This window comes from Danio aesculapii, chromosome 16, assembly GCF_903798145.1.
Source record: "Danio aesculapii chromosome 16, fDanAes4.1, whole genome shotgun sequence".
In the NCBI taxonomy this organism is placed as follows: domain Eukaryota; kingdom Metazoa; phylum Chordata; class Actinopteri; order Cypriniformes; family Danionidae; genus Danio; species Danio aesculapii.
This window is the reverse complement of record NC_079450.1, coordinates 20,041,748-20,061,522: the sequence shown is the minus strand read 5'-3', so window position 1 is coordinate 20,061,522 and position 19,775 is coordinate 20,041,748. Positions and strand designations below refer to the sequence as shown.

Here is a 19,775-nt window from a genome sequence, read left to right as displayed (position 1 = left end):
TTGTTAAAATTGAACAAATAAATATCTGTATATGTGTATATTGTCAATTCTGTAAATGTTTAATGTCTTAAACTGTCACTACAGGACTACAATTTCAAGATCTCTCACTTTTTATATCTATCTATAGGGTGCAGTGAATGAATTTGGGTAGATTTGATTTTGATTTGACACTTGGTGATTTGCATGACTGATGCAATGGGCAGTGTGGACAATTTATTATTTAAAAAAAAATGAGCAGAGTCTTTCCGTAGTTCTCATTATTCAAGCTGTCAGTCATTTCTCTGTTGGTCCCCATAAACCGGCACATTTAAATTAGGAAGTGGATTAGAAAAAGAATGACAACACAAATGGGTTTTAAGAACCTTATAATACATTCCCTTAATTACAAGATCTCTTATTCTTCAGCCATCAGTCAAGTACACACACACATACAAACACGCACATTTACACACACACACTCACACACGCACACACTTTACCTGCTACAGGTGGTGCAAATATCATTTGATGCATCTGAACACTTCTCAAGATTATTCACCTCAACGTATAAATATTTAAACCTGTTCAAGATAGCATAGTATAAACTCCCTGTGGCAGATATTAGGGGCTATTTTTGTTCCAGTCATGATATTTTATTCATAGGCAGTACTTACTCATTTTGTAGCTCACATTACCAGGAACTGGGCATAATTTGTTAACCATACAATACTATGAGGGACAAAAGAAAACCTCTGTGTGCATTAGCAACTACTCCTGTATCTGTCTAGTGTCATTTTTCATAGACTCACCATACTGACTGAATGATCATATTAACAAAAAAACATCCACTGATGTCATTTCCTTTATTATCGAAAATGCCAAGTATTTTTATACAGCGCTGCTATAGCATTGGAACAGAAAAAAGGAATGACTAAAGAAAATAGGAAAGGATAAAAGAGATGATAAACAGACAACAAAGGATGGCACACTGGGTAAAAGAAAGGACCGGTAGATAAAAGAGGTGACAAAATAACAAACAAAAGGCATCACTTAAAGGATAAAAGAATTAAAAATGAAAAAAAAAAAGAAATTTGTGACCAAGACAAAGAAAAAAAGAGAAAGAGAAAAAAGAAATTGGTAGAAGAAAAGAGAGAAAGACATGAAAGAAAAGAGAAAGGATCATTGAAATACTGAAAGAAGGGAAGAATAATTGAAAGGGAGAAAGAGAAGGACAAACAGAAGAAAGAACACTCGAATGACTTGCTGCTTGTTTAAGCTACTTTAAACAACTTAATTGCTTGGTTCAGTCCACTTAAATTTGGTAAAACGATTGAGTTAACTGAATCAATTTGTGTTGGGACACCATGAAGAAATTGTGTGGAACTCAGCATTTTTTACTGTAAAAGGACAAACAAAAGAGGGAAATAAAGCAAGGACAAAAGAAAGATGAAAAGAAAGGTCAATTGAGTGAAAGACAGAAAAATGCGTGAATGAAAGTAAGGATGAACAAAAGGAAAAGTAAGGATGGATGAATGAAATAAACGAAAGATGGGACAAACGAATGAAGCATAAGAAAATGAGAGATGAAAGGACTCAGTGAAGTTTTCAAACTAATTTCGAGAGGAGCACGTGATATGATTGACAGCAGCTGGCCACTCATCTACATTCACTAGTTAGCCAATCAGATTAACCCCAACTCACTATAAGTAGCCTAGCTAGAACTAGTCTCTTATCTTCGTTTTCCGAAGAAACCCCCCATCCACCCCTTCTCCTCCTTTCTTCTTTTACCACGGGGAGCTCTCGAGAACCACCTGATCTCGTACTCCCCTCATATGCTCTATGGACCAGGCGGGAGCCCTGGGCTCACCTATCTCCGAGCTCAGGGTTCTCTCCCGGGACAGCATGCCAAACCTGCTAACAGTTGTCAAACAATATCCAAGTGTGAACTCTTGAAATAAAATACAAAATAAAACGATGAATTAAAATTAATGAAAAAAAGATAGAAAGTAATGAAAGAAAGGACAAAAGGAAGGCAGGCAAAAAAGACAGACAAAGAGAAAAAAATGACAGAAAGAAAAAAAGACAAAATAACAAAAGAGGAAAGAATGAAAAAAGACAAAAAAAAGTGACAAGGATAAAATGATAAAGTTAGATGAAGACACAAAAATAAATGACAGAACAAAAGCAAAGCTAAAAGAATAAAGGAACAAGAAAGAAAGTAGAGGCCAGAAGTAAGACGTTTAGATGAAATAAAGGCCAAAAGAATGAATTTAAAGTGAAAAGTTTCTTTCATTTGTGTTTAATACTCTTCCATAAATGTAGTATGCAGTACCTGTGCTGACTGGGAAGTTGGGAATGTCCTCGTAGCGGAAGCTCTGTTTGTTTGGAACATTGTCAGCCAGAAGACCCAGTCCAGATCCACACACAATGGCAATTTTTGGCCTGTGTCTCGTCCTGCTCAGTAGCCATTCTGTGGTCAGTTTGCAGTCATCAAATGAGCAGCAGCTGAATTATGAGAAATAAAGCATCATACATTACAACACTGGAAGCTACTTAAATAGTTGATCTTTCAATGATCATCAACCCAATTTTCTGCTGGTTTAACTATTTCAAACTATTAATATTAATTCTTTAAGCTTATTTTAAATGTAAAAAATTTAATATTTCTGAATTATATCATATTTATCCCCATCCACTTTTTAAATATTGGTGGTGTTTAGTATAATTATAGAAATATTCTTTGGAGAATATGCTTAACATATTATGAATAAGGTTGATGCTTCATGCTCTTCGGCATTTGTTTTCTTATTTTAAGCATAAATAAAATGTATAAGGTATTTTTTTTGTTTTGGTTTCTTTAAGAATAACAAAAATTGCTGAATTTCTATTCTAGAACAAGTTTGTTAGTCGTTTTAGCATCTTGCTTTAAGAATGTCATTTTGAGTGGTTCAATTTATTGAAATATTGATTTGATTGATTTGCTTTCTTAAAAACAAAGTTTTGTCAAAAACTAGAAATATGGTCTGTGATAGGGCGGCACGGTGACTCCGTGGTTAGCACTGTCACCTCACAGAAAGAAGGTTGCTGGTTTTTGTCCTGGCTGGGTCAGTTGGCATTTCTGTGTGGAGTTTGCATGTTCTCCCCTTTTTGGCGTAGGTTTCCTCCGGGTGCTCCGGTTTCCCCCACAGTCAAAAGACATGCGCTATAGGAATAAACGATTGAATTACCTAAATTGGCTGTAGTGTGTGTGAATGAGTGTGTATGGTTGTTTCCCAATACTGGGTTGTGGCCGGAAGTGAATCTGCTGTGTAAAACATATGCTGGAATAGTTGGTGGTTCATTCTGCTGTTGCTAAGCCAAAGAAGAATGAATGAATGGTCTGCGATCAGATATTGATTACGGAAATACAGAACAAACGTAAACATTACATTCATGAATACATAACATTACATAAGCATTCATTAAATACACTGATCAAGTTTAACATATATTAACAAAATGGTGTAGAAAAAGTTTTCACTGGAAAATTGCAAGCAAACTTTTAAAAAATTGCAAGCGTTTTTAACAACTGCAATGTAAAAGACCACTTCATTTTTTCTAGTACATCCCAAAGTCCACAGAAATCCCAATATAAAGCACAGAAAATTAACTAATATTAGTTAAGCCTCTGAGACAACTCTTAAAGTTGACTAAGTGATAAGTGAAAAAAAAAATAATAGTAACTTAATATGTTAAACCTAAGTATAAAGCCTACAGTGCAATGCAAAAAATAAATAAAATAAAATAAACAGACAATTATACAGCTTCTAAATAGACTTTAAATTGAGTACAGAACCCAAATGTTGTCAAGGATCTACTTATTTTGCATAAAATGTCTGTGTACTCCTGCATCTTGTGACTCTGTTGTGTTTGGCAGCCCTGATATATTCTTATTAGCCTTAGTATTTTTATTTAATTCATGACAAATCATCCCTGAAGTTAAAATCTCTGACCTCAAATCACATCAAAATCAGTCTTTTAGTTCAGTAAACCTATAAACAGCAAATAATTATCTTTTGTCCGTTATGCATAATATATAAAGAATAAATGAATATAGTGTAATATTTATAATATAATTTTAGACATAAAACAGAACTTTACCATGCGTTTTCCTTTGTGTGCATGATCTCGGGTAATCACAGGCTGACAGCAGCACCTGGAAAAGTGTGTACTTGTCCTGTGTGAACAGATAAGAGAGGGAATGATAACCTCACAGAGGACTATAAAGGTCTCGTCTCATTGGCTGCAAAAATGGCAAGAGCAGGAAATCTCCATTTCCTTTCCAAGAAATGATACGACTTTGTCCCCTGAGAGTCAATGCAATTTACTCAAAATGCAGACAACTGTGTGAAGAAAGCTATTGTGCAGGCTATAATGAATCATCTTTTGTTGATATCTTCAGGTCACTTTTATATATAAAAAAAAATCTAAATGCTTTAGTCTTCACCATCATCAAGATGAAACTTATGCTACTGAATTGGAACAGTGAGTAAGATTATGAATTTGATCTTAAAGGAATAGTTTGTTCATTTAAAGGGCACCTATGATGAAAATCAACATTTGTAAGCTATTTGGGCAGAACTGTGTGCAGGTATCATTTCAAACTGGAGGGATAGAAAGACAATAAGTCTCTTTTTTTTTTTTTTTTTTTTCATTTCCTGACATTAAAATAGGCTGATCGCAACATGACATTTGGTTGGGTTTCCCCACCCATCGAATTGATTGACAGACACGTATTAACATGTCTTCGTAGTAACGCGTATAATCATATCCACAAGACAGGACGTGCACAAAGCAACTGGGATTAAAAGATCTGTTAAGCTCGCTGTGATCATCAGTCATCATCAAATGGGATCAAGAAAGAGTTTTACAAAGTTTAAAGTCTTTTAAACATGCATGTTTGTAATAAAGACAGTAAAATTGCTACGCAATTCATCACCACAGCCGCGTAGTGCCTGTACAATTATAAAAGAAAATGCATTAATCCCGGTTCATAGACTTAAGTCAGGTTTATTTTGTACATTAACATAACGGATGTCAATACAGCAGAGTATAATAACGTGTATCTTTGCACTCTTTTTGCGTGGCAAATGTGACAAGTTAAACGTGCGTGAGTGCGCGTGCATGCGAGCGATCTTTATAATGACATTGTGTGTGACTCATCATTGCAGAAAGGCTTGAATTAACTCCACAACAAATATAACCAATAACCATTGGGAAAGTTCTTACTGTAGTAAGGGAGATCTGCTTGATTCTTGTCTGTCACTGTGCTGTTTATCTACATGAAGGCTACAGCTCTGACATGCATGTGGGAATGGTGGGTGGGGAGAACCAGCTCATTTGCATTAAATGCACAGGCAATTAAAACAGCTACAATGTTATAACAGCTCAAATTTCCCAGATTTAAAAAGGTATAATAAATTATCTGATGGGTGTTTTGAGCTGAAACTTTATAGAGACATTCTGGAGACACAAAATATGTATATTAAATTTTGAAAAAGGATTAAAATAGGTGCCCTTTAAAATAAAAAATATTTTCAGCATTTTTTTTTTTTTTACTATTTACTACTTGTTCTGTTGTTACAAACCTGCATTACTTTCTTTCTTCCACAAAACACAAATATATATCCAGACTTTAGTGAAATTCCATTTTTTTTTATTTATCTGAAAAACTTCTTTTTTGTTCAGTTTTTCAAAATAAACTTTCCTTTTTGACTATATGATGTTTAAAATGATAGCGTTTTATTTTAGAATGATGCTAAAATACAAATCTATGACACTTTACCTGACCTTTACACTGTTTTTTTGTACATTTGCACCAAACAGATTTTTACAATCACTCAATATCTAAAAAATACAATGTGTTTATGAAGTGTGCTTTACACAGGTGAGTAGGCTTGACAAACCACCTGTAGAAACACTCTCCTCTCAAACACTCTCCCCTTTTCACGCTAGCACTTAATTTTTTGTGCACAAACAATTCCTTCGTATAATTGGCACTTCTTGTGTATATTGCCTCTTCTTGTTGAATTGCTGAATGCCTCCTCAATTGTAAGTTGCTTTGGACAAAAGCATCTGCTAAATGTAAATGTAAACTAGTTAATACATTTCTGCTAAATTAATAGAACAAATGTTTCTTTTTTGTATGTCTCTAAATATATTGTCTATTCACACCAGTTTATGCCAACTGTTCAAAAAGTGACTTGTACTATGGTAAACATCAAACACTTTTACCTGTTTTTGCGCTTTGCTGAGCTGGACGATTGCTGTATACATTATCGCCTCCAGCTTCAGGGTCCATTATAATTCTCTACAGGTCTTATACTGTGGCTTGGAAACAGATTGGCAGGCGCAGTATTGGAGAGGTGTGACTCTAAATCTGAATACATTAATGCATTTACAGCAGTGCCTGAAAAAATCATTTCTACTTTGAAATATTGAGCTGATTCCAGAAATAGATACTCGCTGTGATGCAGAAAATAACCTAATCTAAACATTAGATAAAGTCATGAGGGAAAAATATATATATACTGTATAACAAAGCAATAAATGAATACATAAAATGTAAAGGCATAGTGTTTTTTTTTTGTTGGTGTTTTTATGTTGAATGAACAAGCTCTGTGTCTGTGCCAGGGGTCCAAGGTAGTTTCTGTTAATGGATAACATACCCAGATGTTAAATTATGTAACAGTTACAGTACATGATGTCCACACGAAGCACTGACCAGCAGGGTCAAAAAGTGAATGGGTTACTCATTAATCCAGATTTATTTATTTTAGATGGTTCAAGGTTTATCCATGTGTATGAAGTACATATTTTTTATAATCATGATTAACCAAAATGAAACTGAACAGATTTTATACTATATACTATTAGCCTTTCTTTGTAAACCATGTCAATCTATATAAACAGCTTATGTAAATACATGTCTTAGATCTTTATCTACAGATCTGCAGATGTTTGTCTGTGCAACTTATCAAGTTCTGTACTCATAAGGAAATTTATTCAATTTACACATGTAATAACATCATCGTTAGCATAAATTTTTTTACCACCCCCCCCCCAAAAAAAAAACTGAACAAAAATGGATGAATGGATGAACAGACAGATGAACAGATGGATGGATTGATCAATAATGGATAAATAGATGGTCACATGAATGGACAGTTAGATTTATACATAGAAAGAAATATGGATGGATGGATAAAAAGTTGAATAGATGGATAAAAGATGGAGGATTCAATGGACAGATGATTTGACCGAAAGATGGATGGATTGAAAGAAAGATGGATTGACAGTATGGATAAACGGACGGACAGATGGATGGATGGATCAACAATGGATAGATGGATGGTCAAATGGGCGGACAGTTGGATTTATGCATAGAAATAAGTAGGGATGGATGGATAAAGTTGAATAGATTGATGAAAAATGAAGGAATCAATGGACAGATGATTAGACAAAGATGGATGGATGGAAAAAGATGGATTGACAGAGTTGAATAGACATGTGAAAGATGCAGTAATCAATGAATAGATGGATAGATGGATAGATAGATAGATGTGGATGGATGGATTCTGGTCAGATTTGTCAAACACAATCAAAACCTGACAATCTCCATCTGGGCTGCTCTTGGACTGCTGTTGTGTTTGATGAGGCCTGCAGGGAGGATGGGTGAGACTGACCGTGACTGTTTGTCCAGACATACAGTCTGCCAGCTGTTTCACCAACACACACATGCTGGCAGAGCTGTGGGCTCCCTTCAGTTAGCAAACAATCCTTCACCAACCCAACAGGGAGAGGAGTGTGAACCTGTGATCAAGGTAAAAGAGCATTTTGAACGTGACAGTGCATGTTATTGATTACACGTGTGTTAAACAGAGGATTTGATATGGATACAAGACATACCATGTGTCACCCATTAACATGTAGTAGGTTTATTGATGCTGAACCTAAAATATTAGCTTATTAGTGTAATCTGATAAGGAAGCAGCAATATAAATACACCAAAAACACTCAAGAAAATCTAAAAGTCCCACACAAAAACAAAAGAATATCTGAATAAGCATGAATCTCAAAACAATTTCACCCAACACTAACTTTCCTCCATGAGCTGTCAAAGTGAGTGACTCTTCTACCCTGCAGAGTGAACCACATTATTTTTTATAATGATTCATGTTATTTAATAACAATATATTACATCATGCTCTGTCTATGCAGTGAAATGAAATCTCTTTTAAGCATCACTTATTTGCACTCCCATAAAAAACAAAGTCATAGTTTGAAACAACAAGAGCATGAAAAATGGTGACAACTTGAAACATGCAGCATTAATCATTTGTGGTCTGTGCTGAATTTTGCGTGTGATGCTCTCTATGCTGTTGTGTCTCAGGACTGGAGTAGACTGTTGTGTGTGCTATAGTGAATCACATGACATGAACAATGTACAAAAAAAAAACAGACTTCATTCACACCAATGGAAATCATATTTTGCAGTGTCTGAATTATTTATCCACACTTTAGTTTGAGTCTTCTACCCTGTTGTGGGTTCCTTTCCTTCCCTCTCCTTTCCTTTCCTTGTGTACTATGTGCCATCATAGAAAGAAGTGATTGTTTGAACAAATGACTATTTTTAGGTACAGTTTGAATGTGTATGTATAGGGAAAGGGACAATTCAGATTCTGGAGACAAACTGATTGGTCTGAAAATGTGATGAGAAGCTGAAGTGCAGAATATGGGCATCAATATCATTGTTCCATTGGTAGAAGGTTAAGTTTTGAATGTATATCCTCTACATAATGTCAAAGCTCAAGGCCTGCAGGCCAAATCCGAGCTGCCATATTTCTTACATTGTTTTATGTGGCCTGTGGGAGTATGATCCACTCCAAATGCAATTTTAATTATTCCTGCGAGTCGATTACGATACAAAGTCAATGCAAACTGGGCGATGCCGAATTAGCTTAAATCGCAACTTCCATGCAAGTTCTAGGTATTCAACTTGAGAGGAAAATTTGTGTGAGGCAAAAAGCATCCCGCCAGCAAAAGTCCATGCTGCTTTACATCGTCCCATAATACATGTTTGTTTTGCGACCAGCTCAGTATTTTGGAGAAAAGTAATAACTTTTGTCTAATGATATGCGTCTTTGTTATTTACTTTGGAGTGATGTGGGTTTCTTAACCTGGTGAAAGGATTCATGTTAAAAATAACCCATAAGTAACATATGTATAACATTTATGCAAATGCGCATATTTATTTGTTCATTTAATATGTTATAATGAAATAAAGAAACAGTTATTTAACAATACATGTATGTTAAGGCAAGTTTATTTACAAAGCACATTTCACACACAGTGGTAATTCAAATTGCTTTACACAAACAGGAATAAAAAATAAACCAGTATAAGAAAATAAAAACAACAAAGAAAAAAATTATTAAAAACATTAAAATGTGTTAAAACAGGTTATAAAAGAAAGAAAAAGAAGAGAAAAACATAATAGTGTAATCTGTCGAACGTAGCTCAGTGGTCATTCAGTAAAGGCACAGGTAAACAGATGTGTTTTCAGTCTTGATTTGAATGTATCTAATGTTGGAGCACATCTGATTCTAGCAGCGGGGGGCACAGTAGCTGAAGGTCACCTTGCCTTGAATGAATTCTTAGAATGTTTTATTTACTTGATTCTAAAGATCTGAGTGATCTGTTAGATTTGTATTCAAATTAAAGACTAGTTACATCCATACAGTCTTACAGTTATAACTGGCCCTTAGGGCAGCCATAATGTTGAAGTGACCCTCAGTGAAAAAGAGATTGACACCCTTGTTCTAAATGCTAATTTTGTCATTGTTTTGGCCCATGCTAGCAAACAGAACTAGCTTAACCTGAAAACTTTTTTCAAAACATGAATTTCATTTCAATTTGTTCAAAAAACTATTTGGATTTCATGGGAACTTCATAGACCTCCCCAACTGCATTGCATGTAGGCACTATATAATATAAAATTACATTGATGTTTGATATAGGTGCCATAGAGTCAAAATGTACTAAGATTAAGCATTTATAAAACTGCAATATTCCATATTCCAAAAAAAAAAGGGAAAGTCTGTTTTGATTTCGTGTTGAATTTTAAAATGTCTATCTTTAGCATCTTAACAGTGCATCCAAGCTGAACTAATTGCACAAAGTTTGTTGACTGACATCAGCACAATGGACTTACAATAAGCTATAATTAATCATCTGACCTTTGTCTTTGCTGAGGGCAGAGGCTAATGATCCATCAGGCCTATATTCACTGGGTGATAAACCTCTGTCCACGGCTGACTCTTCACCCCAAAAAATAAGAAGCTATTTGTAACCTCTGATGATTAGACTAATAATCGCATCCCTTTAGTAAGTATCAATACCGTCTTGCTTATGAATCAATGCAAGTTCATTGTGAAATTTGTCCTCGTGTCAGAATGCAATGCTTATTTAACTGCAAAAATCGACTCCTTTCTCAGGGGCATTTTAAATCAATGATATTTCTGCTTTTCACTCACTTTGTCTTGGAACTTCTGGTAAATAAAGCACATCCTGAAATCAAGGTCGCTTTGGTGAACATGCAGTGTCAGATATTATACAAGCCAACATCTCAGAATGAAAAGCAAATAAAAGTAAACATCAGATTTCTTTTTGTTTTCTGTAAATTAATCATCATAGTCTGAAGAGGTTTTTATTCCAGTCAACTTGGAAAATATCGGACTCGTTTCATTACATTTCATTAGATGAAAGAAATTGCTTATGCAAACAAGGATGCACATCAAAAAGCATATTAAAAGCATATTAAAATTCAAGAATTTACTGTAATGTCTCAAAAACATGACAAAATATAATCTCAGTAGACAGTGGGGGAAATAAGTATTCAACACATCACCGTTTTTCTAACAAAACATATTTCTAAAGTTGCTGTTGACTTGAAATTTTTACAAGATGTTGATAGTAACCAAAGAAAACAAATCTACCTAGTTCACAAATTAAGTTGTGTACTAAAATGAAATGACACAGGAAAAAAGGATTAAACACATGAAGAAAGGAAGGTGTAGAAAGGCAGTGAAAGCCCAGACAGCAGCTGAAATCTCTCAGTAGTTTTTCAGCAACCCTCTGCCCTTCGTCAGTGTAAATTAATATCAGCTGCTTCAGTCCAACATCTACATTAGCAGGATGATGAAGATGAAACCAGAGTGGACATTTTTCAGCAAGACAATGATCCAAAATACCGCCAAGGAAACTCTCAAATGCTTTCAGAGAAGGAAAATTAAGCTGTAGAATGGCCTGGCCAATCACTTGAACCTTGAATCCAATAGAAAATACTAAAAAAAAGATCAGTTTGGGTAGACAAAACCCACAGAACAAATGTTTTGCTGAGAGAAAAAAAATAATTAGACACATTCTAATATATGGGAAAAAATAATTTAAACATGTATCACGTTTTTATTGTTTTGATGCTTAAAATCCCATTTGTGTCTTTGACCCATTGTCAATAGAAATAAGATTTAAATGAAAAAGAAAATACAGATTATTTTTTATATTATTAAAATATGATACTTTTAAATCACGTAATACATGGTTAAAACGTACATACAGTTGAAGTCAGAATTATTAGCCCCCTGTATTTTTTTCCCCAGTTTCTGTTCCATGAGTTCACACTTAGCTGTTGATTGATTATAAGCTTGTTTGGCATGCTGTCCCGGGAGAGAGCCCTGAGCTCATAAGATCCTCGAGCCCGGGACTCCCTCCAGTTGCAAGGTGGGAGGGGAGTTTGAGCCCAGGTAGATCTCGAGAACTCCCCTGCTGTAGTAACTAATGCTCTTAAGAGATAACTACTTACTAGAAGGATGCCTATGGTGCCGATTTGGATTAGTCAATTAACTTAAGTTGCATGTTTTTTGACGGTGGGAGGAAACCGGGGAACCCGGGGGAAACCCACGTGAGCACGGGGAGAAAGTGCAAACTCCGCACAAATGTCTGCTGGTTTGGTAAAGCCTGGAACGAGAGACGTTCTTGCTGTGAGGCGACAGTGCCAAGCACTGGGCCACCATGTCACCTATCTAGGAAGGAGGAGGAGTAGGGGTGGAAGGGGGGATTCTTTAAAATGAAGATAGTGGTGGAAGGTAACCCAGGGTATTTGTAGTAGTTTAGGAGTCGTCTGATTGGTGCATTGAGAATTGGATAATGCGGATCCAGCCGCTAGCAATCATAAGCACGTGATCCTCTCGAAATTAGTTTATAAATAAACTTCACTTAACAGAGAGATTTTTTTTTTTCCACACATTTCTAAACATAATAGTTTTAATAACTCATTTCTAATAACTGATTTATTTTATCTTTGCCATGATGACAGTAAATAATATTTTACTAGATATTTTTCAAGACACTTCTATACAGCTCAAAGTGACATTTAAAGGCTTAACTAGGTTAATTAGGTTAACTAGGCAGGTTAGGGTAATTAGGCAAGTTATTGTCTACAGAACAAACCATTGTTATACAATTGAGAGAAAAATAGCTTAAAGGGGCTAATAACTTTGACCTTAAAATGGATTTTAAAAAATATTTTTAAACTGCTTTTATTTTAGGCGAAATAAAACAAATAAGACTTTCTCCAGAAGAAAAAAATATTATATCTGTTAAACATCATTTGGGAAATATTTAAAAAAGAAAAATAATTCAAAGGGGGGCTAATAATTCAACTGTATATAAAGCTTGCACTTTTCTCAAACACTGCAATATCTGTTGCAGCAATCTCCAAATGTGAACGTCACATTTAAAGCCAGCTCGGAATTCTTTGATGCTAAGAGAGCAGTTTTACACAGCGGAAATTTATATGAGAGAAGGCAGTAGATTGTGAATTTGTCATTTCATTTCCACCTTTAATAGTTTTACACACACACACACACACACACACACACACACACACACACACACACACACAGAGAGAGAGAGAGAGAGAGAAATTCTTGGGAACAGCAACTTCAAACCTCAATCACGGATACAAATTTATACCAACGTTAGGCACTCATTTTCTGTGACTCAGAAAATGTCTTGTGTAATGTTACAGAACAAGTATTACATTACCCCAAAAAATGCTTAATGTTCCTTGAATGGAATTTTCTTCTGATAAATCAGCTGAGAAAACTAGGAAATTACTTTTTGACGAGTCACATGTTAAAACTCATTTCTGTTAATCTCTGAATAAATTAGGCTGCAAATGAATTTAGATAATTACCATCTAATACTCTATAATTATGATATAATGACTATATACTTTATATATACTATATAATGACTTTATTACCCACATGATTAAAAAGGACTATAGTAAATAGTAATGTTTTTAAACCATGTTATTAACCTTATTTTAAAAACAGAAAGTAGTTTAATCACTTTTTTTTTATCCCATAGGCAAGTGGATCAGAAGATCTAAAACAGGAGTGCCCAAACTCAGTCCTGGAGGGGCGGTGTCCTGCAAAGTTTAGTTCCAACCCCAATCAGACACACCTGGCCTAGCTAATCAAGCTCTCGGTCACACTAGAGTTTGAGCTTGCAAAATTCTGTCGTACGGTGCTGCTAAAAGGGGCGGGATTAAACAAGATGATTAGACATTCAAAAAACCGAGCGATTGCTCCATATTTTAAATTTCTGTCTAGAGAGGTCATGTTTTGATCATCAATTGGTCTCATGCAGGCAAGTGATGCGATTTCGCAGGTCAAAGTTCACCAAGCTTAAACTTTGCAATGCAGCTAACTGCGAAACTTACCTTGCATTTCCGGTCTGACGCGTTCGCACGCGTGTGTATGAAAGTCTATGGGGAGTGCAGTGTGACCGCAGCTTTACTAGGTTTTCTAGAAACAATTCTGCAGGTGTGTTGATTTAAGTTGGAGCTCTCTGCAGGACATTGGCCTTGCAGGACCAAGCCCCCTGGTCTAAAACAATCACAAAAATGAGCGCACATGTACTTTAATCATATTATCTTTATCAGTGCTCTTATGAACACAGTTTTTACCACCCAAATTAAAAAGTACTGTATTAATTTTGTAGTAATTTTTGAACACTATACAGTAAAATGTATATTGAATAAATTATTAATGGAATGCAATGCAATGCTAACACGACTAATATTACTGTACACTCACAGGCCACTTTATGAGGTACACCTGTCCAACTGCTTGTTCACGCAAATGTCTAATCAGCCAATCACATGGCAGCAACTCAAGGCATTTTGGCATGTAGACCTGGTTAAGATGATCTGCTGTAGTTCAAACTGAGCATCAGCATGGGAAAGAAAGGTGATTTAGGTGACTTTGAACATGGCATGTTTGTTGGTGGCAGATGGGCTGGTCTGAGTATTTCAGAAACTGCTGATCTACTGGGATTTTCATGCACAACCACCTCTATGGTTGGTCTAATGGTCCGAAAAAGAGAAATTATGCAGTGAGCGGCAGTTCTATAAGTGCAAATGCCTTGTTGATGTCAGAGGAGAATGGCCAGACTGGTTCGAGCTGATAAAAAGGTAACAGTAACTCAAATAACTCGTAACAACCAAGGTATGCAGAACAGCATCTCTGAACACACAACACGTCGAACCTTAAGGCGGATCGGCTACAGCAGCAAAAGACCACACCGGGTGTCACTTCTGTGAGCTAAGAACAGGAAACTAAGGCTAATTTGCACAGGCTCACCAAAATTGTACAATAGAAGATTAGAAAAGCGTTGCCTGGTCTGATTAATCTCGATTTCTGCTTTGACATGATAGGGTCAGAATCCAATAGAGCACCTTTGAGATGTGGTGGAATGGGAGATTTGCATCATAGATGTACATCCGACAAATCTGCAGCAACTGCGTGATGCTATCACATCAATATGGACCAAATCTCTGAAGAATATTTCCAGTATCTTGTTGAATCTGTCACGAAGGATCAAGGCAGTTCTCAATGCAAAAAGAGGTCCAACCCAGTACTAGTAAGGTGTACCTAATAAAGTGGCCTGTGAGTGAATATATATATATATATATATATATATATATATATATATGTGTATATATATATATATGTGTATATATATATATATGTGTATATATATATATATATATGTGTATATATATATATATATATGTGTATATATATATATATATGTGTGTATATATATATATATATGTGTGTATATATATACATGTGTATATATGTGTATATATATGTATATATGTATATATGTATATATATATATATATATATATATAAAATTCAATGTCATTATCATTATACTTAATTTCCAATGATTATATACATCTATAAAGAGCATTCAGATTAAACAGGGGGTCACATTTTAATAAACAAATTAATGTTTTAGCTGATCATGAAACTGAAAAACAGACTCGTACAAATTTGATCATATAGTACAATTCTTGAATTTTTTATGACAACTTAATTGTTTTATGTTCAGTCTAGATTTACAAAAACGAATAAGTTAACTTAATTCCTTTATTTTGTATCAACACAAGTTGATTGTGTGGAACCCAACATTTTTTACAGTGTACGTGTGAAAATAGAGGTTTTTAGAGCACATACAAGAAGTTGCTTTGAGGTTATTATTTACTGCATGTTTTTTCCAATCAATGAATCTCATTCTAAGATAACAGGAGGTAAAATTGAGTGTGACAATCACAGGTTAAAGACCCATGAAGGCACTGAAGAGAGCTTTCTAAGAGAGAAATAAATCTGTGTAATCAGATCAGAAAATAGCCCCCAGCTTTGATAGTCACCTCACATTTGGCCATCATTCTGTTAGCAGCAGATGGTTATGACATGCCTCCAGCATGTTTGTGCCACAGGCGTGCATCACCTTTATCTTATAGATGAAAAACAAATGCTCTCTGTAGAGATGACAGGGTTAGATTAGGAGTGATGACATGCAGTCTGAGGAGGTCATTCGTTGGTTGACAGTTCAGTGATGGGAGAATAGACAATGTCTGTGTGATATCTGTCGTTGTGATCATGTAGTTCAATAATCTCTCTTCAGGGATTCCTTGCTACAATTTACCTCCTCCTGCCGAAGATCTAAGAAGCGACAAGCCTTTTTTTTCCCATTCTCATCATCCATATGGTTGTTAACCTGGAAAGTCCCTGAGGCAACATATCCGCAATGATGTGCTCATGATATGGCCATTATGAGATATAGCCGGGACGATGTCCAGCTAGAATCATACATCAGATGGTCAGACGTGTGGAAGAGGTTACAAATTGTGATAAAATGGCTCTTTTTTGACAGTGGTCTGCTGGTGTAAAGATAATATAAATGGATAATGAAGATAATGGGCTACATTTTATAAAATGGTGTCACAGAGTCAGCAGGGCTGTAGTTCTCAGAACAGAGTTTTTTTTTTTTTCAAAACATCGTGGAAATTTAGCATATTAAAACTTTAAATGGTTCATGTGCTATATATTCTAAGTGAACTACATGTAACAACTATGCCATTGAGTGTTTGCCTCACAATGCAAAAATGTCAGTATTGATATGTTATATATTAGCTCAACATATTAGTTAATTACTTAAATGTACAAGTTGATTGGTTGACATGTCGCTTCTCCATTGGAAATAACGAGCTTGTATGTGGAAAATACGTAATCAGTGGACGGTCGCTGTCATCTGTGATCTTCGTGCATCTGTATGCTGGCTTTACCTGATTTATTGACAAATGGGTTGCGGATCCATTTCTTGGCAGTTCATGGGTCCTTCACTGGGCCTTTTCCTCTTTGCAAAGCAACTTTCTAATGATGTTTGTTTTTTTACTCATTTTGCTGCTTGTGGGTTAAATTTTGGCGCTAAAGCGACCAAGATGTAACCCAGAGAATACGTTCATTTTTAAAAATAAGAGATTTTTTAAATGAAAAGATTGTTCAGACTCACATAGTAATAAAACAGAAATAATTAATGATTTCTTGTGCGGCCAGATACCAATTGTTCCTGGGGGGATTCAGGACCACTGGTTTAGGTTAGTGGTTCTGAAACGTATAACTAAACGCACTCTAAGTAATGTATTTCAGATTCACAATAATGTTGACCGCACCCTTTTGTGCATTTGTCATCTGAAACATGCAACAAAATGTACCTTGGGCAATGTATTTTACATTTCTCAAATGTTGACAGCGCCCTCTTGTGGATTTGTCATCTGAAACGTGCAACAAAATGAACCAGGAGCAATTTATTTTGTTTCACAAAAATATAGACAGCGCCCTCTTGATAATTACTATGGATGTCAATGGTTAAAGGTATCCAGTTTTCTTCTAAATGTCTTTTTTTGTGGTTTGGAACAAGTAAATGATGAGAGATGAAGTTTTGAGCGAAGATTCAAGTATTTTAAATATGTCAAGCTGTGTTAACCCCATTGTAATGTCTTTCGTTGAATATTAAATTACTGAAATGGCTGCAGTTTATTTAGTATTTTTATAGTTATATTTTATATGTAATTAAGTAATTAGTAATGTAATCAGATTACAATTTTCCAGTAGTAGTCAGTAATTTGTAATCTATGACTTTTTTTTAAAAGTAACTTACCCAACACTGATTATCACACATTTTATACACGCCTATCATACACTGCAAAAATTTAGATTTGTCATCTGAGATGCGCAACAACAAAGCCGAATCAATGTATTTTATGTTTCACAAAAATATAGACAGCCCCCTCTTATGGATTTTTTTTTTATCTGTAACGTGCAACAAAACGAACCTGGATCAATGTATTTTACAATACACAAAAATGTGGACAGCGCCCTCTAATGGATTTGTCATTTGAAATGTGCAACAAAACATACCTGGAGCAATGTATTTTACATGTCCCAAAAATGTAGACAGTGCCCTCTAGTGGATTTGTCATCTAAAACATGCAACAAAATGAACACGGAGTAATATATTTTGTTTCACAAAAATGTAGACCGAGGCACATATTTGCAATGCGCCTCTGCTGAATTGAAAGAACATCAACATTTAATAAATCATTAATAACTCATTTCTAATTTTAATAAAGAACCTTTATTTGTGTTTTGGCACCAGCCTGTTCCTGCAGGCAGCGGAAGAACATGTTTCCTTTTTCTATGTTTGACCCGAGAGAAAGCGAGAAGCGTCAGTCCTCTCACGCCTGACAAGTGAAGAAAGGTCAACGGTTGTGTATTTCGGGAATGTGATTCATTCTTCTCCACCTTATCTGAACGAGAGGCCCGTGTGGCTTTGCATATCTTTGAATTCATTAGGGCCCATTAACGACAGGGCTTGTTATGGGTTGATCCATCGCTACATTCGCGACACCAAGGCCTTTTGTTCCTCAAATGCCAAACATTTAACAAGTGAGCACCGCAGCTATGCTACCTCGGACAGACATCAGCTATCAGGCCAGAATAAAATAAGACAGAGGTCAGACAAGATCAGAAAGTGAAGAGGGCACTTTCAGGTGTCTGACAGAATTACTAAATAACTGGAGACTTTCATTTGGTAAATAGGTGAATTAATTGAAGCCCCGTGTGGCTTGTTTATTCATGACTGTTTTAGATTGAAGGATGATAATTAGGAGCTGCTCTGTCAGAATGAAATGACGTGGGAGCTGCAGTGAAATGCAGAGACGGTGATTGAGTGCTGGAGAAGTTGTCAACCTTGAGTTTTTATGCATTGCTGGTCTTGGCAGTCAGAGCTCTGCTATAGTCAAATCTAAATCATTCACATGCTGACTAACAACAAATGCTGCATGTGCTAACACTGTCCAAGTCACATTTGCCTATTTTAATTTAATTTAATTTAATTTAATTTTTTTTCTATTTAATTTAATTTTATTAATATTATTTTTTATTTTATTAATTTTATATAATTTAATTATCTTTACGAAAAAAGCTACAATGTCAAAGGTTTTTAATCATGCTAATTATTATTATTATTATTATTATTATTATTATTATTATTATTATTATTAACATCTTTTAGGTACATTCTTTACTTGGATTAATAAAAATAAAAATTCGTGTTTAAATTTTTTATGGCATATTTTAGTATTTGTTTCGTCTGTCTGTTTTAACTACAGTTTTTCCCTCATTATAGTCATAATTTGAGTGAAGTTAACATTCTGATTTGTGTTGAGTATTTCTTTCAATGCTGTGTTAAATATAAATTATATTATAAATTGCAAATCCTATTTCCTATAAATTATTTTTATTTGAATTTTCCAACATTAGTCTTTAAGTTTTTAACAAAATTACAACTTGCATTATCAGCATAAATATATTTATTTTAATATTAATCTTATTACTTTTTTTGTTACTATTTTAAAGGTTTTTTGTTTTCATAATTATTGATATGTAGCATAATAAATAAGTTATTAATTATCACCAGAGTTGAATATAATTTGTTCCACAGTAACGTGTAACTGTATTCCAGTTACATTTTCGTAATGTAACGAATTACATTTTAAATTGGTGTAATTTGATTAAAGTTACTAAAGTCAATGTAATTGCATTACTTGCATTACAAATATAGTTTTCAGAAGAAAAATATGCTAATTTAAAGCTTGTTTTCCTCTGCAATATCAGTTAATAAGCATGCGCTTTTAAATTGCTGGAGAACGCGAGCTGAAACGGTTGCTAACGACAGTGGTTGCTTCAAGTGGAAATACACACATTACTTTGATTTCATTCAGCGTAAAAACAAAAATATTGCTGTGAAAAGTAGCCGATATTAGTACAGAC

At 34.9% G+C, this 19,775-nt stretch overlaps 1 protein-coding gene across 1 annotated transcript in view; it reads right to left on the bottom strand.

Moving 5' to 3' along the window:
• The window catches only part of pnp4b (purine nucleoside phosphorylase 4b), a 30,028-nt gene extending 25,799 nt beyond the window's left edge, over positions 1-4,229 (bottom strand). The window contains exons 1-2 of the mRNA XM_056475738.1: positions 4,120-4,229; positions 2,312-2,484 (exon numbers count right to left, since the gene is read on the bottom strand). Coding sequence (XP_056331713.1) covers positions 2,312-2,484; positions 4,120-4,142 — 196 coding nt within the window. The 5' untranslated portion in view covers positions 4,143-4,229. The remainder of the gene's footprint in view (positions 1-2,311; positions 2,485-4,119) is intronic.
• Positions 4,230-19,775: the final 15,546 nt, after the last annotated feature.